Here is a 27,867-nt window from a genome sequence, read left to right as displayed (position 1 = left end):
ACACTTAATCCGATTGCTTGCTATCAGAGTAATTTTTAGACTATATACTGTACGATTTTCATGAGTTCGGTATCCTAATTCCAAGTTGGCATCAAACTCCATGCGAAGCTTAAGTTACACAACCACACATGGTTTCTACTGAAAGTTGCTACTATGAATATATTTAAGTGGCCATCCACCTACAGCAGACCAAAAGCTACTTCAAAACAATTCGCTACTAGTCCCGCGCTTGCTTAATTGAGCCACCTTCATTGAATGTCCTACATATAATACATATAATAATATGTAATAACATAGATTGCTATGACAGTGTGATGTTTTATATGTTGGCTGAGGAAATACAAGCTATTAAAAATGTCGCGGAAATTAATCATTTTTTGAGGAATGTATGTGCATTTATTTTTCGTCCTCAAGTCGATTTTAGTATTGGTCCGTTTCTCCAGAGAATTTTCATTGGCCTCCATACAATCTCATACAATGCGTTATCCGATGTCCTCATATTCATAAACATAAAAAAAAATTGAAAGTTTTGTATTATTGGGTTACTTGCGTGTGTGAAATTGTATAATGGCAAATATCCTGCGATTTTTCGATATAGCCATTGTCATGGTTTTACCATAAAAATCATCGTTGTTGAGAGCAATAAGGTCCACAAACCGCAATGGCTTAAATTCTTTGACTTTTCGGCGCCCTGATATGTTTTTCCTTGCATATGATTTTTCTTGCCACAACAGTAGGGTACAAAAAGTCAAGGGTAGGAATTTTCATAAATAAAAATAGGAAAGTCAAATACGGAATAATTATCATTACAAGTTACCAGGTAAATTCCTGGAATAAATAATTATCTATGAATTTTAATTTAATGAAAGCTGTCAGATGTCAACTGTCAAAAGCAGTCACGGTACCTACCTAATTAGTTTTCGCATACCTACTTAGTTAATACTAAGTATACTAAAGACTTTAATATCACAAAACAGCTAGTCGTAAAATAAAAATACATTAAAATAATAATATAATAATATGAGTCATATATCGTGTAGTTACACCAAATAATTTAAAACATATTCTATGGATAATTTATGAGTTTCATTTATCCATATATCAATAATCATTTCGCGGAGTATGCAGGCCAGTAACGATTCTCTCTCTGGCAAGTGAAATAGTTTTTACTACAATTAAAAGTGCATCCATTAATATACAAATTATATAAAGAAGTGAATTCTTGTTTAAACTGACCGCTTGTTTTCAGTCATGCCTCATACTCTGGGCGGATCACCCGCTGTGTTATTAACCCCTGGCCGCACCAGAAACATCGCACAAGACATGGAAGCCCTCAGATTATCTCGCCAGGACAACCCTTATTTACAGGTTAAATTACTACGTCTTATGATTATTAAAGAGCACACACATATAACGATGTTAAATAATGTTTGTTTATGCAATCATTCCAGCAAGTGATGGCGAGTCGAGAGAGTTTGATAGAAAGTCATGCAGAGACTTGTGAGTCTGACGACACGATATTAATGTCACAGGTAAATATATAAGTTTTTATTAATATTTACAATAAAGTAAAACTTATTTGAAAAATTATTTTTATCATACAGACATTCAGAGTTAGTTAGTTGTGCAAATACATGTATTTTCTATACATTATGAATGTTTTATTCCTGACATAAATATTAAAAAAAAGGATAGTTTTGTTGTTCTTTATCAATATTTATATATCAGTTTTGTTATTTGTCCCTCAGAGGTATAACATAGAACTTTCATAATAAAACTAAAAGTGTGGCAGACCTAATAAAACAGTCTAAACCGCTATCAGTATGTAAATATTACATTATGATATTGAAGATTTTGTAATAATTTTCCAGGAGTTTGGAAGTACGTCGCTAGACTTTGTAGAAGACGATCCGATCACTCTTAAAGAGGTTCACGAACATTTGATAAGATCTCCACCACCGACCAGCTGTTGGCCTCACGGTATCAAAATACTTACCAATACATTAACATTCATCTCTGCTTACCACTACAATATATAACATAAATGAATATATGCATTGAAATTATACACTTTACTACAAATAACTCGAATATGAAGTTAAAATATATATTTTTAATATAATACTGTAATAAATTGTGCATAAAAACTCATTTCTCTACTCACTCTCAATATATATATATATACATGTACCATTAATAATACTAACAATTATCTTCAAGATAACATCTCATATCGAGCGGCAAGCGCGTTTGACTTCACCGACGCCGTGGCTTATAGTGTACCGCAGGTTACTAACTTTATGCATTGCTATAGTTAGCCTTATAATAGTTAACTGACAATATAATCTTTTCTTAATAAAATCAGTAATGCATGGTTTCACTGCTTTGATAATAAAACGCTTATCTCCTTACGATTCCTAATAGTTATCGAATTATTGCACTATTGTGGTAATAGATTTTGATTTTTACTCTAACTGATAATTTATTGTACTGGTTTTAAATGGATATTTTATATGTAAATAATGAATAATATAAAAATCAGGATCGTTCCCCACATCGGAACAAGGAAGACATCAAACCTGCTTCGAGTCGGCCGAGGTCATCTCGTTCGGTGTCCCCAAGATCTCATGATGTCACTATCTGTGGTAGACCATTATCACTACCAGGTAAATAAAATATATATCTTAATGTATAAACACAAAATAAAATAATAAAAAATAAGTAAGATTCCATTCAAAAGCCTTTCTTTTAATCATAATGAAAATAATTTTGCTGTAACATATAAATATATATATATGTATACTCTAAATTTGTCATAGATTTAATATGAAAAATGTTTTGTCATAATCAGACCATGTCAATATATTTCCAGGTGAAAGTCACCTTCGTATCGCCCTTAGTAAGAAGCCAACACAGCAGTCGGACAGGTTCACAATGTTACAACATCCTAAGCCCCTGAGACGCACCAACAGGAGAGGAGACGACAGCATACAGCTCGTACAGAATGATAAGTAACATTACACACATGGGCTGGTTACAGGTGTTGCATGATTCTTGCTTTTAGCAACAATACTTTTGAAGAGATTTTGGAGTCTTGCTGTGAAGGATTGTTGGATTCTTGAAATGAAAGGTTATTGGATCCTTGCAACATGGGATTGTTGGATCCTTGCAACACAGGATTGTGGGATTCTTGTTACGATGATTACAGATCATGATAATCGATGGCTAGTTAAGAATGAGAATGATTTTCATTTACCTTAAGCTATTATAGCTTCTCGTATACACTAAGTTAAGAATTTATTTGTGAGCTACTTGTCAAATATTCGTTAAAAAATAATTATTTTTCTTATCTAGTCGATTATGTCAAATATTTATGTATATGTACATATTTCAGTGTCACAATTATTATTATCCTACCTTATTTACTATACTGTGTTATACTATCTTTGTAAATCTCTTTCGATGATGCTATTAGCTAGTTTCATAGTGTAATTTAAATTTAGCATAGTTATATATAGATTTGCTTTGGCTTCAATAGTCGTGAATACATGAAGGGTTGTATCTTACTGCATTATGTTATTCAGTTGTAACGCCTGAAATTAATTAACTCTTGAAACTGCTTCAAAAGAAAATTATTTGAAATATCTTTGTCAATTATATTATATGTTTGTTGTATATAACATACATATGACAGCAGTCTCATAACGATATCACATACATTTGGGTTATTTATATTAGAATATCAATATAAATAATAGATTGGAAAATTCTTCAATATGAGTAGGGTTTGAGTATGTAATCTTTTCTAGTAGAGTCAGTGGATTCATTAGGCAAGGCACGATAGCTCAGTGGTTAAACAACTTCAATTCTATATACCGTTGGTTGCAGATTCAATCTTGCTATTAAGATGTGATTTTCACCCCATATTTTCTATTTGAACTTCAATTTAAGCTATATTATATTATGATAAATTTCTCAAAAAAAAAATTAAATTAACTGAAGCATTTTGAAAAGTGAATTAAAATAATTAATTTTCTTTTTGGTATAATTCAAATCAAATGTCTAATCGGAATTGTTATTGATGAAAATTTACTTACTTATTTATTTAGTAGTGCTTCTGAATGTGACCAAAATAAAATTTAAACAATCTTATTTGGAACAATATTCCAAAAAAAAATACCTGATTATTACCAAATATTTACCTGTCGGCATTACCTTACGTAATGACTTACCAAAATGTTACCAAGTCATAATAATATCAAGCACATGATAAAAAACAACTTTAATTTCGTTCTTTTGATATTTCAATTAAGTTTCACAAAAAAATTAATCATTTTAAACGCTTTAGGTTTAAATCGTTGATATTAAATTATTAAATAAATTAGTCTAGCGTCAGAATGGAATTGAATTTCTCCTAAGAGTATTTTAACGTAGTACTTATATTAAGTGAATAGTAATAAAATTGTAGTTAATAAAATAACCAAATAACCGAAAAATTAACAAATAACCAAGAAAAAAACCAAATGCTCATCTTAGTATTACTTAGAGGTACTTAGTTATTTAGGATAATAATTTTGGGTGAAAATTATAAATCAAAGCTATCTTAGCCAAGCCGGTAAATATATTTTGCCCTTAACTTTTAGTTTATCTGTAAAGGCAGTAATGCACCTTCGCCTTAAATAATGTTGTCATTTATAAATCTACGGTAACATATGTTCTGTGTATTTAATTTGTATATAAAATATATTAATTTTAAATTCTTTATATCATTAAGTTTAATATCAGAGGATTATGTATATTAAATTATTATATATAATATTGTTGTGGATAATAATCGAAATTAAACTTAAATAAATATTTATTTTTTCTCTTATATTAATACTTTTTGTTTGTTTTTTTTTTTTAATAAATAACTTTAAATTGACCAAAGTTTAGATTAATGTTGCAACTTTATAGTCAAAGCTGTTTTAAAATGTTAAAATAGAATTTGTTTTGTATTAGATAGTTTTATTATTATTATTTTAATTGTTATAATAAAATTTAACTTATATTTATTCGTTAACTCTATAAGTAGATGTTCAAAGCACAAATCTAGGATAAAATTGTATAGAATAATCCGTTAATAATATAACAATTGTATAATCTGTTTCACTTTTTTTTATCTAGGTGTTAGTGATTATTAGAATTAAATGTCATTTGTGCCATCATTTGTGGCGGTGTGAGATATTATCTTGAATTATAATTAATTTCTGATTTGGAAGCCGTTTAATGGATCAGAAGTCTTTGGAGACAAAATCAGTATTTGTCTTATACTGATATTTGTATGAAATAATCAGGTCAAATAGAAAAATGTTAATGAATTTTACTAATGTCATGATATAATAATCTATTATTATTTTGATATCCTTTTTAGATCTTTGTTTTCAATATAAGTTCGTTCATCGCTGGTCGATGTTACTGATACATTCTATGGGAAATAAATAATTAAATTGACAGTAGTTTTCATTTCATCCCGAATTAAAGTGTATGATGTATTTAAAAGTGTTTTTTTTTCTATCGCCTCATTCGTACAGGAATCGTGGAATATTTTGCCAAGGTCGCTCTTGTTATATATAATAGAAATGGTTTTAACAGAAAGAAATACGAGAATAGACAAGCAAAGAATTGATTTATTTTTACTGGATGGACTATCATTTAATATTGTCAAAAGATACTTTCATCTTATTTACTGTAGTATTTGTATAAAAAATTAATTTATTCATATTTTTTTAAGTATTTATAGAAACGTATAGATACGTATGAGAAACAATATAAAATCACAGACGATATTTGTAGGTCAACGTTTAGACCAGACATATTGCTGTATTCGCGAATTCTAAAGAGCGTTGTGTCAATAGAGCTTACGGTTCCTTAGGAAACCAACTTTCCTAAAGACCATGCCATCAAAGTCAATAAGTGTTATGAGCTAACTATGGATTTAAAAAAAAGTTTAATTTGTACTTTTTAGCGCCATCTATGTTTACTTCCGTGTACTAAATAGCAGAAAAAAATGCAATTTTACTGCTCAGTTATAGCTGATATTCATCACAGCCTGTTGAATACACTATAGTGCTTGTTATAATCGGATCTTTTTAATTTTTTGAGTTGGTTAAAGTTCAAATAATTATGATCATAAACAACTTTTTATATAAAAGGTGGGACAACATAAACGAGAATCATAACCTTTTTTTTTAGTTACAACTAAACTGGTCACACAACTTCCCTTTGTAATTCCCAAAAATCAAACGATAATTGAAAATATACTCGTAATTAATTTCGTTAAATACACATCACCATTACAGAGCTCACAGCTATAATTTTCCATAATTCGTTCATAAATCTACTCATAACTTAATTGAATATGCAATTTCGAAAAGGGCACATCTCTGAAAATTTAAAATGTTTAGGAATTGAAAAAAAAAAAGTGGTTATTTTTCAACTAGTGCAGTAATTTTAAAAGTGAGTATTGAGTTATATTTTGATGTTAATTATCTTTCGAAAAATGCTTAATTGATTTATTTTTTATTAAATATCAATGTGTTATTAGATACTTTATATTTGTGAGATGTGCCCTTTTCAAAATTTACTGACTTGAGTACAATAAATAGAAAAAAAAAACATTTGAAATATATGTAATTTTCATTTCTGGAATCTAAAATTAAACATATTATTAATATTAATGATGAGGAATGAATTTTAATTAAAAATCTTCTTCTGCAGGCTCTCTTTGGGTAGTAGTTGGCCATTGTAGAATTTCTTCATAAAATTCTAAAAATTCTGCCCGTAAGCATTGTTTCACTTTTGAAACGTCAGCAATTTTTAGATGATTTATAGGTACTTTGCCACTGTGAGCTAAATTAACTTGGTTAGGTTAGCTATTACAAGTATCTTTTACTTTTGAAAGAATGTAAACTTCTTGGGAAATGTCACTATCTATATAGTTTTTTGCGATTCCTTCACCAGGTTTTTACTTGGGTCAAAAACAAATTCATAACAAGTCGATACTTGAAAAGTAACTTTTTGATTTTTCGGTACAGCTTTTCCGTAACTTCTCAACGATAAAGGTTTGGCTTTAAAATTTATTTGAGCCCATTTCTTAATGTCTTCTGTATTGACTTTTTCCACGTTAAATTTCGCGTTATTGCTTGATTTTATAATCAGATCAATATATTGATCATGACTGAACACCCGATCTTCGCGTCTTATTTTCCTTTTGACAACAGAAAAATTTCTTACGCAGTCATTAAATGAATGGCCTCGGACGGGAAAATATATTTGGATCATTATTTATTGATATAATTATCCAAGAAACTCGACACTTCGTTTGGACCTTTCAAAGCTTGTCCTTCATGATAAGAAAAAAATGTTCCTTTGCCAGTCTTCATGTTATGTATACAGAATTCGTATAGCAAAGTTGTCTATAATAAAAAAAATCTTGAACAGGCAGAGTAGGCAAAGGTAAATTTTGCATATAGTCGAAAGACAATCCTAAAACCGTTTCATCACTGCCACATTTTTCTTGTATTTCCTTAATTTTTTTATAAAATTTGCTTGCACGACGCTTGTGCACTATTAATTCTGCAGCAGCTGTTCTCTCAGCGCCATCATTTAAATGAGGATCCCTTATTTGAACAGTCAGTTCTTCGCACTTACTGCAAACGTCGATTTGTGGTCAATCAATTGACAAGTCAAAATTTCGATGAAAATATTGTCGAAAAAACTGATAGTTCATTTTGTCTGTCATTTCAGGGAACCGGCTCAAAAACATGTCATGTATTTTTTTGATATTTAAAGAGGATGACAAATATTGTTTTGTAACATTGTTAGAATAATGGATTTCCTTCTTATTAAAATTATCTATGAATTCGTGAATTTTAGTGCAATATTCACCAGGAATAACATTACTTCTTGAACCTTTTGCTTTGCCTCTCAGGTCTTGTGGTATTTTATTTTGTTTCTTTAGTTCTGCCAAACGTAGACATCTTTTAACGGTTATTCCATGTAAACTTACGAACGCAGATTTACAAACCTTTTTTCTTTCCCTGCCAATGTCGATAAAATATTTGCAGGAAATCATTTTAGGTGTTATCTTAGTCTGATCCTCGGTTGGTTTTGAGGCGTCTTTAGGTACAAATAACTCCATCATGCCTTGAAGATATATATCTTGTTCGTTTTTTGTCCGAAAAGAGTTGATTCGTTCAATCAAGCTATCCATATCGTCTTCAGACATTTTCTCAAAACATTTTAGGGGGCATCGGCAACTCACTCCTGTTTGTCATCCTGGTACTCGTTTCCCTTTATGGTTTAAATGAGGTAAACCTTTGATTTTAGAAGTTTTAATGACAACATGTTTATACTTCTCAGTATTTGTAACACCTTTCTTTTTTTTTCGGAATTTCACTGTCGGAATCATAAGAACTCATTGTAAAAGCACAACGTGACGTGTTAGCTAACTGCTGGTAAAACAATGACTGACGCAATATTTGGTTGTATTACGACATACCAAAAAGAGAGAGAGAGAGAGATATAACGGTCGTACTTCTAAATCAAAAAGTTCGAAAAGGGCACATCTCTCAGAGTTGTGTCGTTTTCGAAATTGTTTATGAACAGACGATGACGTTTATAATAGAATTAATACCAGAGATGTGCTGTTTTCGATCTTAATTATAAGCATTTACGACACATTGATATAAAAAAACGTATTAAACAAAATCTCCAACACGTGCTCTTTTCGAAAATGCATATTCAATTAAAACATATTCACTTGATCTTGGAAAGACAATAATAACAAAATGGTAAAAACAAAATAATAGAACAGTATACCAACAAATTGAATAGTCGCTTTTCATATGACAGTTACTGTGAATTTTCAAACGAGTAGGGTTAAGGAAGCAGTGCCTCTCGAACGCTAGCACATGCATAGGTTTTGCACACACACACATGCAAAAATCTTCTGCTTACAACACGAGATTTGTAGATCGTCATTGAGATTATTTGTATGAAATATAAGCGCAGAGTAGTTGTGCTTACGGCCTCTTAGGCTGGGAAGGTTCAGCCGCTAGCAGCGGCAAATCGAAAATGTTAGTTTGTACGCTAGCACTTTTAACAATTTTACCACATCATGGATCTAATGACAAATTAAATGTCGGTAAACATTCGTATTGCGTAATGTATCATTAAAAGTATCTAAGGAAGAAGTAAGCAATGTAGGTTTAGTTGTTGTATGGGTAGGGTAAGCAGTGCTTATTTTCATCTATGGTATGCACTCCACTGTTATGTATCAACTTGTATTTGAAACCTATAAATTCTGGCTTCAGCCATTTTGTAGGACATAACTGGAAGTAACGCTGAACATTAAAAATCAAGTCTGAACTGTACCTCGAACAATTCTGATGCTTACAGATGTTTTGTATGATATTTATTTGACTTCATATTTATTTGAATTTAGTACTTATATATTAATAAATATTGCATCAAAATCTCTGATCAGACCTCCATCACTTTTTTAATGTTACTTATTTAATTACACTTAAAGTTACATTACAGTTGGGATACTTAATACAATTTGTTTCTGATGTTAATATCTTTTTGCGCAGATATAGTACAATACTTAAGATAATCATTTCATTTGATAGTCCTTCCAGTGGAATGAAATCTCTTGCAATACCCATCGAAAATGTCACAAGGTTTAATAATAATACCACACGTTTTTATTTATAATTTTATTAAATTAATTCTATAACTTTTTTTTTACATATAGTAAATTATATGTGCTTTTCGTCAATTACATAGAATAATGCTGCCAATTCACATTAGCAGTAGTCACAATAGTACCTAACGTTTGCCTCTACTATCAGACGACGAACAATGCGTGCTGCCAACGCCAGTCAATTTCTTGAAGCATCGTACACATTTGACGTCTGTCAATTTGACGTAAAACGGCGATGCGTTCGGAAACACTGAGCGTGAGCCACGCTGGCCCCGGCGACTCCCGCCGCTCCTCCGTCAACTTGGTCCAAGAATATATCTATGAATTTTGTATAAAAAATTTGCTCCAAATATTTACAATCAGTGTTATACAACGCCGGACTAAAATTTACAACGACTAAGTTGGGTTGGTCGCGGAGCGGCGGCAGAGGGCGGACGGCTGTTTATTGTTTATTGCAATTTGTTTCTAATAACACTTTCTTATCTAATGAGATGCGCGCGCGTACAGTGCGACGCATCGTCTCTAATACCCTATCGTTACAGTGATATACCTGTATTACAACACGCTCTACGCGATCGGTATATCTACGAGAAGAAGAGACGGAAGATATCGCAAAAAAAGTCACTGTAGCAATAGGATACAGATAATTTAGTTAAGGAAGAGACAACACCAAAGGCAGAGCTGCACCCCAGACGACTGTCGCCCGCGCGCTTAAATACTAGCTTCGTACTCTGACGATACCTTCTCCCTGTTTCGTGATTAAAATTAATGTTTAGAATTAACACTCAAGTAGGGGCTTATACAGAATTTGTACTCTTTAAGCGTCCCGTCGCCGCTTCTACCCTTGTACACTCGGTCGTAAATAAAAAACATGAGCGAGACCTCGCTAAGGATATGGTCGGGGGTCAAGTATTGTCGACAGATATGCGAAAGCAAAACACCGGTAGGTACGTTACAACGAAGAATCGATAAAGCACTGTCCTATAATAAATAAAATATAATTTGTGATACATTAAATAAAATCCAATGTTTAATATGTTGAGGCAGGATATGACGCCGCTAAGGCTGTTTAGTATTTAACGCTAGTGATTGCACGACCGTCGTGGTATTTGATACTGGCCTTAGTATTCTGTCACAGAGTTAGCGCCATAAGCTTCGTATATAAGTGATTCAAACAAGCATGGGGGCACATCGAATCACTCGAGAAAACCGTGCCGAAGTGATACCGTTGTATACAAAATTTTAAAATATATATCTTTCCGACTAGAAATCTTCGAAACCGATAAATAAATAAAACCGAGTATTTAACTTATAAAAATAATTTACAAAAGTTTCAGTAATAAATAATCATAACAAGTGAAAATTGTACAATAAATCTCTGAAAAATATAAAACAGGGCAATACAAATGTCAGTGTCAAACGAACGGTCACAATGGCGCGAATCGAAACGCGACAGCGTTCCGACTTCAGACTTCACACGAGCATCGCGATGCCGTGACGCATTATCTTAAGAGATCAGACTGTCATTTCAATAATCATACATTTACAACTATACTTATAATAACATACCTAAAACAATTTACAAAATCAATGAATCCAAATAATGAGAAACACATTCAGTGCGGCCGCGGCTGGGATGTCGTCCGAGCGGCCTCCGAGTGCATCCAAACATACATCGTAAAATGAATCAACAATTTATTATTAATACAATAGTTCATAACAAAAATATATCGTGTATTCCTCTAGATGTCCGCCAGCGTCGTCGGCGACAAGGTATGTATTGTCCGGCTCTCGTCTCGTTACATATATATTATTTTTGGTATGTGATCGTCGGCGTACATGACATGCCGCGCGAGCAGTCGACCCGCAGCGGATATTGTATCTGGCAGACGACCGCCGCTGCTGAACTGGCCTGTGGGAGGGCGGTCGGTTGCTCGCGCGGGGCCAGAGTGAGATCATAGACTTTCATTAATACTTAACAATACGATGTTAGTGAGCGCACGCTTTGTTTGAGACTCCGCCGATGTTTACGCTATTACGCCAGCTTTCAAAAAGTGTTCAGAATTTAATAAATTACTTTATGCGATAGATAGATTTGTTTTAGTCTGTATTGGACTTTGACTCTGACCGAATGTGTTAATATTTTTTATATTTTATTCAGCGTATACATCGATTGAGTTAGCGTTATTCTAACAGAGGGTCCGGCCGGCATTGACGCCGCTCCCGATACCGACTTGTTAACATTTTTTACAACTTAAACATTTTTAAAGTGTCACCATAGAATGGTTCTCGAATTAAATAATATAAGTATAATTTCGAAGCGGTCGGTAGACAGTAGACGCGCCCAGATCTAAATCTATTTGATTAATTTATACAAGAAAAAAATAAAATAAAAATAAAATTATATACAAAATATAATATTGATATCTGTACAACATTCGCCTTCGGCGTTTCGTGGAAATTTAACAATAAGGACCTAAAGTATTTGAACGGCTCCAATGAAGCATAAATATTGAGTAATGAGAAGAAATATTTAAAATGAGATTGGGGGGGGGGGGCGTTGGTACGCCTTTGTGATGAACACCGAACGAGTCTAAAGCGTAGAAGAGGAAATATATAAAATTTTTTTTTGGCAATTTTGTACTCGGTTCGTGAGGCGAGTGGTTGCGGCGCGGGCGCAGTTTCCTTGCACTCGGGACTTTAAAACTTCCGTCCCGCACTTAGAACACGACCGTCCATCAATACAGTATTAACAAAATGTCCTACTATCCGTCTGTTGTGTGACGCGGAGGCGCGCGCCGCGCAACGCTCGCCTGGAACAAAAGGTGATCATTAATTTTCACTAACTTAACAAATATTATGTTAGAGTGAACAATACCAAATATATATAACCAACAGTAAGAAATTAATCGATCCTTACTCAAATAATAGTTTTTTATTTTACATACAAATTATTGTTGTAATGGAAAGATCTCGCTCGGATGGAGGCCTTACATTAACTAATTGAATTGATTTTATTTTGTTCTAAAACCTTTATGCACCTAAAACCTTGAAATTTTTGATTTAGTTCTTTAATAAAAACTTGCTTGCACTCACCTAAACCCTAGTATATCTTGGCGCGCGATGTTTGCGCCTCGTACGCCTTCCTGAGCCGACTCTCACCCCGCTGTCTCCGCTGTGCCCCGACACCAGCGACTCGCTGTCACTTTGGTTTGACGTATAACCTATTACGTCAACCTCATCTGAAACGAAATACAGACTATATAAATACACGTAAAACCTTTTTACTTGTTTAACAGAAAATACAAAGTTGATCGCATTAACGTAGGAACAAATTGTATTGTGTATAGTGATTTTAAAACTCGGCCTGGAGCCAATGCGAACACAATGAGAGCGATGTACCAACAGTAGATCACATTAATTAGATATCCATTAAGCAGAAAGAGCGAAATGGAATTTCAAAGGGAAAAAAACAAGCAGAACTAGATTCAAACAAAGGCCATTAACGGCCGGTGAGTTCAAATCCTTCTTAATCCATTCATCGCGTAGTATAAATTCCATCAAAGATTTATGGTATATCTATTGAATGTTCTACAGATTATCTACATAAATCTAGACTACAACGCTAACGTACCCGCCCATATACTTCCCAACATGATGGAATCGATAACTTGATCCCTAGGGAATATAGGAATATAGCCTGCGTGACAGTGTGTGCTGTCTGAGATTCGTTTCAGATGTTAGCTTATAGTCATGTCAATGCGATCCTGAATGAGGTTTTTATTGCAGAATCATATTTGATAATATTTTGCTTGGGTGATGATTGTAATACGATTATTAAGTTGAGCAAATAATGTGTAATTGAAGACCGAGATCAGATGTAGTACACGTGGAAATAGAAGTAAGACGCTCTGACGCCAAACTGGACGTTTTAATTCCGAATGTGTTTGTTAGTTTCTTGTGTAAATATTTTTAATAAAAGTCGATATCAGAGCGCCGTCGTTGACCAAACTGCGAAATTGCGTTGACCCGTTTATCCAGCGGTCCGTGAGAACATGTCTCGTTGAAGATGTAGAAATATCCACTGCATCCATAGATGACTTGATGGCAAGTCGCCCGTGAACTTTGCTATATACCGAGCTATTATAAAATAAGTCCTTCAACATTCAGCTTTAGTTAGAAATTCTGCTTTATTTTTACTTATATTATAAATAATCGTCTTGTGCTCTGGTCTTAGGATATAGGTATTCGAGGGATCGTATACATTATACGAGCTTTGGTGTAAAATCACATCCGATGTTGCTTTTAATTTTCTTATGAGACGATTTTTAATTTTTTCTTCATCGTATGCTCTGATGTGAGTTCTACGCCCTAAAACTTCTCCTCAACTGTGATATTTACCACTGAAATGGAAATGTCATCTGCACGACACCCAACGTAGTGTTTGTTAAAAAAAATGAGATACAACTTAGTTTATTCAAATCCTTGGAACAAATATACTACTCGCAGATACTGTATCATCGTTTTGAACAAACTTTTGCGATTTAAACAAACAACGTCCGAATAATATTCAATAAGAATTGAGAACATAAATACAACAAAATTTTCAAGCACCCGTCCCTGTCCGTAATTCGCTGTGGATGTGACTTTCCTGCTATCGGCAGTTCATGATTGAGTTGAGGAAACTTCACAATGTTTTAGTCTCAACGTATGCCATTCACTCGGAGCGATGCGTGTTTTCTACGGCCTAAAGTTACTCCATCACCTGAGGGCTGCAGCCGTATTTTTACTAATATTTTTTATTACATGTCGTTTTGCTGCACACGTAGATTCTATTTCAGGGACATGCAATTTCCTTTATCTGTTTGTGTTTCGAGAACGAATTTATATGAGAATATTATTGAAATGTTCCATGCATGTTTACTTGTGACGAACTGCGACCCGACAAAGACATCGTATCAGCCGAAGTACATTACAATATTCAGTGTCACCATTCAAATTTATATAAATTTCCACAAACGCGACATTCTTTGTTCTGTGCAATGTGAAAGTTCCAGTCATTTTTGATGCAGTGAATACAAATGATTCCTTCTATAGAATATAATACACGGATACTTTTATTGTAACTATTTCTCTATTTATGGACGTGTGTGTTTATTCAAAAATTTGTCTACATATATATAAATTAACCATTTTAGATTTAGGTAATTTTACTACAGATTATTAAATGATATGATTCCATCAAAAAGCGATACTTTACATAACCGTCACATATGATAGATTTAATTTAACGAAATATAATTAATTGTGTTTTTTTAAGCTTCGCATCACAATAACCCCGGCTTCGATGTATTTTCCATCAAATATATCAGAATTTAATACTTTAATAGACTAGAAGCGAGCGCACTTCTATTCAATATCTGCCGGAAATAAATTTTCTGCTGAAATAGTGTTGGGAAACTGAAAACCGGTGAAGGTTTCCCCGCGCTTTATTGAACCGGATACCTATATGCGGTCAGCTAGTGATGGAAGCGATTCAATAACCTCAGTATTAATACAGCGGTAGATTCTCCACGAATTAATGTACAGTTAATAAAATTCATACACGGAATGCTCCGAATAGTTATACAATAATTCGCTGTTGGAAGTCGGAGTGCACTTCGTCGAATTATGCTCATATAATCCGATTTGTCTACGAGCGGGTGTTTGTTATTTGAATAAAGGGAGTTGTTACTCTGTGGTTACTACCAAAGAGGAACATCTTATATTAGATTTCGACAAATTAGTGAATAGTTGAAATTGAAATTCCATTGTAACAATCAAACTACGGCATAAAAGCTGGTATTTTAGTACCACGAAAAGTTATTACAGAACTAATATAAATAAGATAAACTCGTTAACATTTATAATATGTTTATGTAGAATTTACAAGACGAGTATACAATAATATTTTTCTTAAATATACCTCACTGATTTCTAAGAGAGATATAGATATGAAAAAATACTTTTTCTGTCCTAAATCCTAGGGACCTAAAAACAAAATACGATGTAAAAATTTTGTGACTAGATTAAATGTAACATTCATATTTTATTTTACGAAATGATTTCCTTTTTGATATACAAAATATATTTCAACCAATCACAGAAGCGGCCGAGTGGGTGGCGTGGGGGGAGTCGGGGTGGCGATTGGCGGCCATTTAACATGTATTGCAGGAAATTGGTGCGAACGGCGCCATTGCAATCCAACGCTGGTCTCAGTTTGTGTAATAATTAGTCGGAGGGTAGTACCAAGTCCCAACTACCCTCGCATTCGGAATTATGTTGTGTCTTTGAATGCAAAACCTTCTCATACACGGGCATCATTTAAATTGAACATCCACATATCCGCTGCAAATTGGAAACGGGACTTTGTTTTGTGTTTTGCTCTCGTGAATGCGTTACTGAGGACTTCATTCATGGCCGTGTGTTCGTTAAAAAAAAATATAGTTTTTATACGATTTCTATTATATAAAAATAATAAACGTGACGTGCTTAAAATTAAGAATTAATATTGTATTAAATGTCGGTCTAGTTTCATGTTGAGCGAGGTAATGCCTTGAGGTTTTTTTTTGCCATCGGTTAACTAATGGGGTTAGGTTTACACAGAAAATTAATAATCGATATATAGCGATCCTTATATTATAATAGACATTGATTTATTGTTAGTAAATTCTGTTGCCTCACCGGTCTATAGGTCAGACTTCGTTGATATAAAAGAATTACATATAAACTAACAAAAATGTTACGATAAATATAATAAAATTAAATCGCAATATTCCCTCCATAAGATAAAAGCACATAGCGTTTTCGAGAGTCGTAACTAGATTAACTGATCTCAGTTCAATTCCCGGACGAGAATTCAATATACATTTGTCGGTGACTCGATGACAGAGTAATCCTTTCTGTTTCCTGTTCATCCGAGCAAAACTCCCAGAAGTGGTATCATAATCCTTCCCGTTATATTCAAAGTCAAATTCAATTATATATACATTCATATGTGAAGCACAAACAATCTAAGTTGGCAATGATCGGAACATCTCGTTTAGCGTTAAGTCGCTCCGCTGAGCACTCCTTATAACTACTACCGAAATTTGATACTACCATTAATAATTCAGCGTTAATACATTCAAAGTTCTTAATAAGTTAGGATTATACCGGGACGAGAGCGGTTCGCGGAGATGCGGATTAATTTGAACTATCTAAATACACAATAACCAACATTGAAATTAAATAAATTTATGGCAACGTAAAGAAATTAGTTAGTGTAATGAAACAGAAGTTGAGATAGTGATTATGTTTAACTTTCTGAAATATATATATATAAAATGATTGCTTTTCTTCGGAGTCCTGTTTTAGACAACATGTAAAATATTTACGGGTGTTGGTGAATTATTTATGGAACACTTTCGGCCGGCAGTCGGCGGCAAATCGACGTCACCTGCCACGGAAAAGTACTAATAAATCTCTAGCCGACAATTTAGGGCTCTCATGCGTCCGGGGCTATACGGTTATGGAGAATTAAGTTTTATAACTCGTTGCTGATGGATCGTAATAAAAAAATCAAGTCAAATATACATAGATATTATTTAATGTGCGATCATTTTGCTAAATAGTTTGCCACTGTTAACGATCATTAGTGTCCATTGCTAGTCCCCATCACAAACTATATATTAATCACTGGGTATCTTATTTATCTCATTTTGTCTAACAAATTTTATCACACGCCGATTGTTGTCAACCAGCTGGTTATGTAAATAATGAATGTGAGTCGTATTGAGTAACATTATCTATTCACAGTTGAAAGAACATTTGTCGCAAGTTCTTTACCTACTGAAAATGATTTACTGCAGTAGGGAAAATGTTATTGATTGCTAGAATTACTTTCCATTACACTGTTTGTGACAATTTTAACAGTAAGTAATGTATTGTGATATATATGTGCTACTATTTTGTATAGAAGGTATTGGCAAAATCTGATAAAAGTACGTAAAGCTATCCAATCGTTAATTCTAAATAAGTTTCTGTCATTGAAATTAAAATGATCCGTCGGTAAAAATAATAGTCCTTTTCGCATATTTAATATACTATAACCTCTGGCAAATGGGAGATGCTAGGATTTATTAGTCTGGCGAAACAATAGCCTAAGTGAATCGTTATTGAAAGTAAACTGGCTGACGTTGAAAGAGATTTAGGTCCAACTTTGCGCTTTGATACAGAATGATATTATGAAATTCAATCTTATTACGCTATATTAAAGTTTACTATCTAATGAATGATAACTGGCGATCAAAGTTTGTACCATTCTTGATAATAATGTTCCGCGGTTCTCTTACAGTCGTATAAAGCTGTCGCGGATGACATCGATAGGAAATCGAAAAAGGCAGAAGGTAATTTCGCTAAAATTTGAATCTCATAAGACACTTGACGCGTAGAGAAATTGAATTCCGTTCAAATTGGAAGGCAAATTAGATTCTACATGTAACCGTTGGATGGTAACGAGGGGTGATAAAAAAATAGGGAAGTGTTCAGAAACGTCTATGATTTGTGTGGACGTGGTTTTCACTGAGCCATAAGATCAACGTTAGGCTGTGTGACTTGCGACCTTGTGGTCCTGAAAGAGATAGTTATATAGGAATTCACTGATCAGACATAAACATTAAAAATGACCTTAATCCCTTAACTTTGATGAGATTCCAAGGTTCAACTTTATATAAAAAAATACCATAATTCTGAAGCTCTCAATGCTCCATCTTTAATAAATACTATAAAATTAATATTAGGCACAACAAGGAGCGAAAAACATCGAGCTCCAAACGGAATATCGATTTTTAAACCAAACGTCTCAGTTTTACAAACGAATATTTCATTTTTGTTTTCGTTATTTTTAATCGTCTCTGAAGCGTGCATGCACGATAGGGCTTCTGTCAGCTGAATTTTATGCCTAAAAATGATTATTATGCAAAATGCCAAACCGCTCCGTCAGCGTTTAACAAAATATTTGATAACGCCTTGTTGCTTTTGCTTGTAATAGATTATTGTGTGGAAATAGTGAGCTACGGTACGAGTGACTGAAGGGTTGCACGCATATAAAGCTCGCTACCAAAGACACTTCAAAGGGGTGAAGTCATATAAGGCGCGCAGCAAGACTTTAAAATGTAAATGGCCGTATGTAACAGTTGAAAGTTACATAATGCTCGAAATCTCGAACAATTTAAAACGCAGAACAGCTACCGGGGTAACCTACCGCTTGCTATAATTAAAGTTGGATAGTTGCAGCAATTAGCAAGCCCCGACAACCCCCGGCAACCCCCGCAGACCCCCACAAACCCCTAATCCTGATAACAGACGAACACGGAAGGCTTATCACCGCCTGGCCTAATCTATAAGCAATGTTTACGTTTCCGTGTGAAAGACTTCTGTTGCCTTTTCGGAAATTTTGTTTCCAGGATTGTCTTTAATAGTCCACGTAATATGTACTACGTATATTCTGGTATTAATTGTGTGTAAAGACAGGGTTTCCACGTGTTTGTTTTAAAACTGATGGCGTGGTTTAATTTGAAATGTATTTTTTGTTTTAATAATTAATGTCCATAGGAGGTATCGTCACTGGTTATGTAAATTTTCACTAACGACAACGCAATGCGGTAAATGACTGACTTGTTTCACTAGTTACTATCCATGAGTTCGTTAGTTTATTATTCGGGATTTTAATTTTGAGAAAAAATAATAATGTGCTCATAAATAAAACAGACATGGTAGCGACATCTATTGACAATGTCATGTAATTTTATCCAAAATAGAACTGTTCCGAACTGATTACGTAAAAAGTATTAATTGAATTATCGTCGATACGTATCTGAAATTGTTTATTAATAGATAATAAACAAATTACCGGATTTATTGAACTGGGATGAAATCAGGTTAACATTCTGTTTGATTATAGTAAATCAATTAAGATAATGTTCAATCTCAGCATCTCCAGAGATCAAATATCATGGGAGTGATTGTTAGCTGTTACGAGACGCATTTAAAAAAATGTGTAGCTTGCGTTTTTGGGCGAAATTAAGTCAGCCTAAATCTTCCTTAAAATAACGGCCATTAGCTTGTAAATGGTCCATCAAACATCCACCAGATGGAATTTTTTTTAATATTTCCAGGGCTGTTCCGTAACTCAATCAGTAAAAACGGAATTTGTAGCATTTTTTTTTTGTTTATCCGTCAAGATAAGGACAAACAGGCAGGGTGGCGGTAACCCTATATAAGCCTCTTTCAGATTTTACTACGCCTACTTTATTAATACATTTTATTGGACGTTTTGATTACTTTGAAGTAACCGGAATTATGGGAATCTTTAGTACATAGAACTATTGAAGGATTTATTTTCTTATATGTGGTGCTTGCCAATGGAATAGTGTAAATCAAACTTCCCAAAAAATTTTATCCAAAGATGACTATTTTAAGGCTCTTCAAGTTATTTTGGACTTTTAAATGGGAAAAAATTCTAGAAGAAACTTCTCATTGATTTAGAATCACCAGTTACGAAAAATACAAATAGCATATGTAAAGAAAAATACATGGATCGTAAGTTTGTAATGACGTCACAAACAATATCTTTATGTGATCAACGGCAAACTTAGATGCGCTCAGTGAAGTGAACGCGACTTATATCATTATACGGGGACATAGTTTACAAACGGCAAAATTAAGTTCGTTCCTCCATTCATTTCCCTAAACCTAATAATTTATAAATAGAATTATAATGATAAACTGACCACCGCCTTCTGTGAATTCGTACGGAATCTTTAATATTATTTTCATTATAAATTTCATCTTTATCAACTGACACTTGATATCTCTAAGCTAGAAGTTATCTCCTGCTGAGTTTTTTCATTAATTAATTAAAAAAAAATAACAAAACATCGTGACGCTTTATATTAAAAGACGTATAATTTTATTTTTTTTGTTATATTTTCCTTTCATTCAATGTAAATCTTAAACAATATAGTCGAAGAGCCGTTACTAAAAGGCCTATTAAGTTTATGGCTAGCTTTCCCTATACAATAGAGATGCAAATATTTTTTTTTACGAGGCCCGCATCACCATATAAAATGTTGTAGATATCTGTGCGTCAGACGTCTCTCATATTGTTTTTCGGTATTTATGACACGTGACGATGAAATATTTTTGTATCAAAACAATGTTGTTCCCCCTCTGAACTTTGCGATTGTGATTTTAGTTATTATTAATCTATATCGCCCAAAATTTAATATTGTTCTTTGAGTTTAAACTGTTTTTTTCTTATATATACTTTAATATTTATTTCATAGCTATAAGTGATATTGTTTGATTGACCAAACTCGAGAAAAACTATCAATTAATTTTGAAAACTGTATTTTTATCCAAAACCAGCATTATGTTTGTTACTACATATACATATGAAAAACATTCAAAGTATTGCGAGGTTTAATCAAAGACAGTTAAATAATTTAACGGACAAAGTTAAACAATACCAGAGGTCGAGTACAAAGTATCCAACTGTGTCCTCAATAAGATCTTTTGGGACTAAAGTCGCGGGATTTAACGTATTAGATGGTGATACGAATTGTTTACTGACCATTAATGGCTAGAGAGCATATTATATATAAAATATTTAAGTGAATTTAAGTCATTATTAAAACTAAGTCAATTAATTAAGATCATTTAAATCAGTGACATGTATTGCTATAATATACTTGATAAAACTATCATACGTATTAATGATTTTTTAAATATTTCTCACCTACACTATTAAATTTATAACTAGAACACAGTTACCGTCTATCCTTCTTGTAAATATACTATTACTTACGTAAAAAATATTCTATTCAAGAAGAATATATATCTTCTCATTTAATATCAAACTTAAAACCGCAGCCACTAAGCGGCCGAGTCAATCCTGGTCCAAGCCTATGGATCCTTTGTGAGCAAGGCAGTGTATGATAACAATGAAATGTGACATTCGGCCATTATGTATTGTTTCGCATTCCACCGACACTGACAATTGTTTAGCCCTTTATGGCATTCAGATAGCAGGAATGTTTAATTGGTGTTACTTGAAATTTGGCTATGAAATGGTTTTAGAGGCGAGCGTACGATTAAATCACATCAGATGGACAAAGGGCTTTGCATCCGCAAGGATTAATTTAGTTACTAGTTTATGCACGCGATTAAGTGTGGGTTTCGGAATTGGGTTTAGAGAAATTGCGTAAATTCGTACAGGATGATGATGTGGGCAAAAGTTATACGAATCTTGATACCAAACACGACATCGACTACACGGATTTTTATTATCTGTATTTTATTCTGCCGTTTAAATTGCATCACTGAAAGTTTCATCAAACGCTGTTCAGTATATTTCACTTAAACAGGACACAGGACAGCGCGACCAGTTCAATATGAACAAGTCACATTCACGTATAATAAACGCAATGAAGTTAGATCGTCCACTAAATGAACCAAGGGCCTGGTCAGAGTGACAGGATCTTTTGAATTTGGAAGGCATAAGCGTTGAGGTAGAGATTGGGGGAGAAGTAGGCTTAGTCGTAGGCTATCATGTAGAGTCATTTTTAAGGTGGTAGAGTCTAGCCGTGGTCAGTCACTACAGCTCGAACATGGATCGGTTCGACCGGGGAACTACCACCCTCTCACAGAGGATCGGCGTGAAGTAGCCTTTAATGGCTGCGTTTCGTCAAATGAGTGAGAGAGCCGGTTGCCGTTTCTCACCCTTTCCTGACATTTCCTTATTCCAACCCATTTCTCTTCCTCAACAATCAAGGTCGGCAACGCATCTGTAACATCCCTTATGTTGCAGGATGTCCATGGGGTACGGTGACTACTGCCCGTCAAGTAGGCCGTCTGCTCGTTTGCCATCTTGCTCATAAAAAAAGTCTAGACTGATGGTGCTGGTGTTCATTTGTACAAACAAACTGTGACTCACCGCTCTCTGAGACGCTGGACGGCGACCTCTCCGTGGAGACTCCGGAAGAAGACTCCAATGAGGACAGCGAGTCAGCTCTGGTAGCATGCATGCTGTTATCAATTCTAACATCTCTGCTCGTCCGAAGCTGAGCCAGCCTCCGTCGGAGATAACGCTGCTCCCTCGCCAATTGCTCCTTATGACTCGAATGTCGCTTCTCCCGTTCTTCTAAGTTCTGCAAACATTATTGTTTTATAAACTTTTGATTATTTCATAACAAAGTTCAGTGGAGCTGTTGTTAAAGAAGTCAAGCTGAAAATTTCATAAATAGTATTGATAAAACCAGCTCAAGTAAGCAAATGTAAATACTATATTATTAACAGGTATATCATTTAAAATCCAATCAGGTTTCAAGGATATATCCGTACATATAATATATCTGAAGAGCTGACTCGTTAATCGATATCGGTTAAATTCACTCTCAGTTTTCAGATTCATCTTAATTCAAGAACGGAGAACCTTCAAACACAAACGTACTTATAATTTTCTTTGACTAAATCCTTCAGGTCCGTTTCGAAGTGTGATTTTAGCGAACGTTTAAGATAATAGAGCCTTACTATAGACTAATTGACGAGGTTATTTTAATAATATCTTTTAAATAAAACAAATATATTATTGGTTATCAAGTTTAGTGTGAAATAGCTCAAACCGTTATTAATACAGACAAGTTATAATTTTCATTCAATTTTTTTTTCTTCTCATTCGAAAGTCGATAGCAGACAATGCATTTATATGCAAAAATATAAAAAACGAAGTCTCGGCAGACATGACGCGAGCGAAGGAGTTTCGATACACTTTTTTCCGAACGACCGGCCACTGGCGAGAAATGTGCTCACATAGAAATATATGATCAATACACCTCTAACGAAACATGAAAATAATATATATATAAACATGGAATATAATATATATACATATTATAAGTTTTTAAATTGTATTGACAAATATGTTGAACAGAAATCATAACTGAGCCAAAGCCCGAATTATTCGAAGGATTTTAAAGTTAAAATCCATTATTCTGATCAGATAACGAAAAAGTTTCAGTTCGTGATGGGAACATCAGATCAATTTTAATCCAAAATTATTCTGTTTATTGAAACGATAAAAACAATATGGAGAGAAATCACGTGACAAATCGCTAATGGGATTGTAGTTTTGATAGAATACCTAATAAATTTCTTACGGGGCCAATTTAGTCTGGGGTCGGGGGTCGATGGGGGACCTTGGGGGGATACAATCCACCGATACCTAACAAAGACGTCATAAATATTACCTGGAATAAACAAAATGTAGTTTAACAAATAACACAATATCGGAAAGATAAATATCACCAGCTCGGTGCACACAAAAATGCTTTTAGTGGACAAAATTAACGAAGAGAATATTTTAAGCATCTCAAAATAAATAATAAGTGAATGTTTTCAACTGGTTATATTTCAATATGTTTCACGAAATCTGAAATATATCTTACACGATACAATTTACCGGCATTATTTAACATCCAGCAATTTCATTCGAACAAACAAATATAAATACATTTAAATGCACCAGATGTAGGAGATAGAATTATGTCTGAAACTATGTTTTTAATTCACGGAATATAAAACATATTGATACTACATTAATATAGTGTGCAATCGCCCTATCGAGGGGGAGGGGGGTTATTGGGCGGAGGCTGAGCGGACGGGATGAAATATCCCCCCATAAATCTGCCACGACGCATTTCCATCCTGCCTCTATTTTGTCCTCTCCGAGAATTATTTTTGGGAAAATGAAAAAATAATGTGCCACTCCTCATGTAATGGTTGCTTTAATGACGTCACGATAATATTAAATCCTTCACTTACCAGAACAGAACTCGTCATATAATTGAAGTAGTGCTCTCGATTAATATGATAAGCGAAAAGATAAAAGAAAGGTTTGTGTTCAAATCGGACTAAACTCAAACGTCGGTACGATCAAATGCAAATCCTCTGTATATTAATTGGTTATTCCAAGTTTTTCAATCTACATCCATAATATGAATTAAAATGAATCCACTCAATCTAAGTTTTTATTTTTTAATTTCTTCTAAATATATATATAAAATTTTCGAAAATGAGCTACATATAAAAATAGTTAATTATATTCAGGAATTTTCTGGAGGGCAAGTACATATACTTATTGATTTTTTTTTTTAATATCTTGTAACGCTCATTTTCTCCTGTAGGACGTAAAAAACATGATTATGAAATGTACAATGAGGGACTGGTATTTAGTTGGGCGTTGTTTTAAAACAACGCAGGATGGTAATATATATATATATATATATATATATAGATTATGTATATTAAAATCATTCTTCAACATAATGGAGGTCCTGTATAAAGTGAGTATCTCAATCATTTTATTTATGAGGCTCAGTGATGGACAATTCTATCTTTACCCAATCACAGAACCTGCTCGTAGCTCTACTTTAAACAAAAATATAAAATACATATTTGTCTGCTTATTATTTTCCCTAAAAGAAACTTTATCACAATATTTTTCTATTTTAAAATTTCAGTCTCCGGCGGTCCACTTTCATCTCCTTTATGACTTAAACCAACGGTAAAAAAATGCTAAAATACCTAATTTGCTTTTATAAATTCCGTATAACAAAATTTCATTGGCAATACTATTTACTATGGATAAACGAAAGTGTATCACGCCCTTAAATTCCTTTGATGTTACCGTCTGATGTTGAGATAAGGCTTTATTAAAATATAATCATTTTGATTGATATTATTTATCCAAGTTAAATTATCTCACCGCTAATATATAGAGGATTGATTGTATACGCGTTACACGGTCTACCCAGAAGTAATTGTCGTTGCAGTGCTGATCTGGAATAACGAGTCTACAAAGTGAATTTCATAGTTTTTAATGACACTATGTAGGTGTTAGTTAAGAAACCTGATTTATGCTCTACTTGCAGTTCGAGACAAAGGTATATACACATCGAATATATTATAATAGGATCTTTTACTTCATAGCAGTTACTTTCCTAACCCTTCTCGGCTAATTTCTGCTAACAACGGCCCAACATCGACTTCTTGTCATGGACTATGTCGTTACCCCGAAAAAGAAAGTGGCCGAGAAACGTAAGCCTCGCATCAGGTGGTGGTTGCTGAATGGAACGATGCAGACCAGCTTTCGGGCAGAGGTTGAGAGTCAAAATCTGTCGACTAATACCGAAACTGCTCAGGAAGTTTGGGATCGAGCCCAGTCAGCAATTATCACAGCAGGTAAACGAGTTCTAGGCCTTTCTAAGGGAGGACGGGTCATTGACAAGGAGACATGGTGGTGGAATGACAAAGTGCAGGAGGTGATTCGTGAAAAGAAGACTGCCTTTAAGAAGTGGCAGCAATCAAACTCTCCTGAAGACAGACTAGAGTACATAGCAGCGAAACGTGCCAGTAAAAGGGCTGTTGCCAGAGCCCGCAGTGATAGGTTATCACCATTGTATGATACACTTGAAACTGCGGAGGGGCAGAAGCTCATTTACAAATTGGCACGAGCTCGGGATAAGGCGACGCAAGATATCGCAAAATGTCTTAGCGTCAAAGATTCCCAAGGCACGTTGCTGTGTAATCATGCCTCTGTGAAGGAGAGATGGAGATGCTACTTCAAGGAGTTGCTAAATACTCAGCACCCGTGCAGTCTTCCAACCGAAATACCTCCTAATCTTGGACTTATTGCCCCGATAACACCTGACGAAACTCGGAATTGTCTTCGACGCATGAAGAATCGGAAAGCGGTGGGACCTGACGATATTCCGATCGAAGCGTGGAAATCATTGGGCTCTCTTGGTGTGCTCATACTGACGGACCTTTTTAACCGAGTCTTGAACACTGGGACTATGCCACATCAGTGGCGTTATAGTTACATTACCCCTATATACAAAGGCAGGGGCAGTGTTCAAGATTGTGGTAGTTACAGGGGCGTTAAGATCATGAGTCATACCATGAAGCTCTTTGAGCGTATGATCGACCTCAGGCTCCGCCGAGAGTGTACTGTCTCGGAATGTCAATATGGATTTCAGCCAGGATCGGGCACCTTGGACGCCATCTTTGCCATCAGAACTCTCATGGAGGCTTACAGGGAAAAAAGGAGAGCTCTGCATGTCGCATTCCTAGATCTGCAGAAGGCCTTTGACTGCGTTCCTCGTCAATGTATCTGGTGGGCATTGCGATTCAAAGGCATCCCTGAGGCCTATATTGACATCATTAGAGACATGTACCGCGATTCCGTTTCAATGGTTAGGACTGCTGTTGGCGATACAAAACCCTTTCCGATCTCAGTAGGGGTTCACCAAGGCTCGGCTCTTAGCCCCTTCTTGTTCAATGTAGTGCTGGACACTGTCTCGGCTAACATCCAGGACCAGCCTCCATGGCTGATGATGTATGCCGATGACATAGCGCTCATTGATGAGAACAGGTTGACGCTAGAGCGAAGAGTGAACCTCTGGAAGGGTACGCTTGAGAACGGTGGTCTTAAACTAAATGTGACGAAGACCGAGTACATGGCTTGCGGAAGCCCGGACTCTTGCACTATCCATATAGGTCCTGAACCAGCCGTTAAGTCGGAAAAGTTCAGGTACCTTGGATCTATTCTGCATGAGTCCGGAGGCATCGATCACGATGTCCAAGCCCGGATCAGCGCTGCTTGGGCGAAATGGCGTGAGGTCACAGGTGTGGTCTGCGATCGCAGAATACCTACCAAGCTCAAGGGAATAATATACAAGAGCATAATCCGACCGGTTCTCTTATATGGAAGCGAATGTTGGCCAACACTGTCCAGGCACACTCAGGAGCTTCACGTCACGGAGATGAAGATGCTGAGGTGGATGTGTGGCGTAACGCGAGCTGACCGTATACGTAACACATTTATCCGAGGTAGTCTTGGAGTCCGTGACGTAGCGGATAAGCTTCAAGAGAGTCGCCTGAGATGGTATGGTCACGTTGCACGCCGGCCTGAGAATTACGTCGGAAAAATTTGCCTTGATATGTCGGTCCCTGGAGCAAGACCCCCAGGACGCCCAAGA

At 34.8% G+C, this 27,867-nt stretch overlaps 2 protein-coding genes across 3 annotated transcripts in view; one reads left to right on the top strand and one right to left on the bottom strand.

Annotated features, from left to right (window-relative positions):
* The first annotated feature begins 901 nt into the window (after positions 1-901).
* Positions 902-4,084, top strand: LOC116769570 (uncharacterized). Its single transcript, XM_032660705.2, has 7 exons — positions 902-1,150; positions 1,250-1,368; positions 1,452-1,532; positions 1,872-1,980; positions 2,221-2,288; positions 2,543-2,666; positions 2,873-4,084. Exons 1-7 carry the CDS (start codon positions 1,123-1,125, stop codon positions 3,013-3,015), a joined length of 672 nt encoding a protein of 223 aa, XP_032516596.1. The 5' UTR covers positions 902-1,122; the 3' UTR covers positions 3,016-4,084.
* A 5,662-nt stretch (positions 4,085-9,746) lies between these two features.
* The window catches only part of LOC116769527 (max dimerization protein 1-like), a 118,172-nt gene continuing 100,051 nt past the window's right edge, over positions 9,747-27,867 (bottom strand). For both annotated transcript variants that reach the window (XM_032660650.2, XM_032660651.2), the window contains exons 5-7: positions 22,764-22,977; positions 12,845-12,990; positions 9,747-12,561 (exon numbers count right to left, since the gene is read on the bottom strand). In XM_032660650.2, coding sequence (XP_032516541.1) covers positions 12,845-12,990; positions 22,764-22,977 — 360 coding nt within the window. In that variant the 3' untranslated portion in view covers positions 9,747-12,561. The remainder of the gene's footprint in view (positions 12,562-12,844; positions 12,991-22,763; positions 22,978-27,867) is intronic.

This window comes from Danaus plexippus, chromosome 14 (assembly GCF_018135715.1).
Source record: "Danaus plexippus chromosome 14, MEX_DaPlex, whole genome shotgun sequence".
In the NCBI taxonomy this organism is placed as follows: domain Eukaryota; kingdom Metazoa; phylum Arthropoda; class Insecta; order Lepidoptera; family Nymphalidae; genus Danaus; species Danaus plexippus.
Note: the sequence above shows the minus strand (reverse complement) of the source record. Positions and strands in the feature narration are given on the sequence as shown.

Excerpts from the sequence above, each read along its gene's own strand:
- LOC116769570 (XM_032660705.2), top strand. The coding sequence starts at position 1,123 with ATGCAGGCCAGTAACGATTCTCTCTCTG. Across the intron at positions 1,533-1,871 it reads ACACGATATTAATGTCACAG|GAGTTTGGAAGTACGTCGCT; the intron begins GTAAATATATAA and ends ATAATTTTCCAG. Across the intron at positions 2,667-2,872 it reads TAGACCATTATCACTACCAG|GTGAAAGTCACCTTCGTATC; the intron begins GTAAATAAAATA and ends ATATATTTCCAG.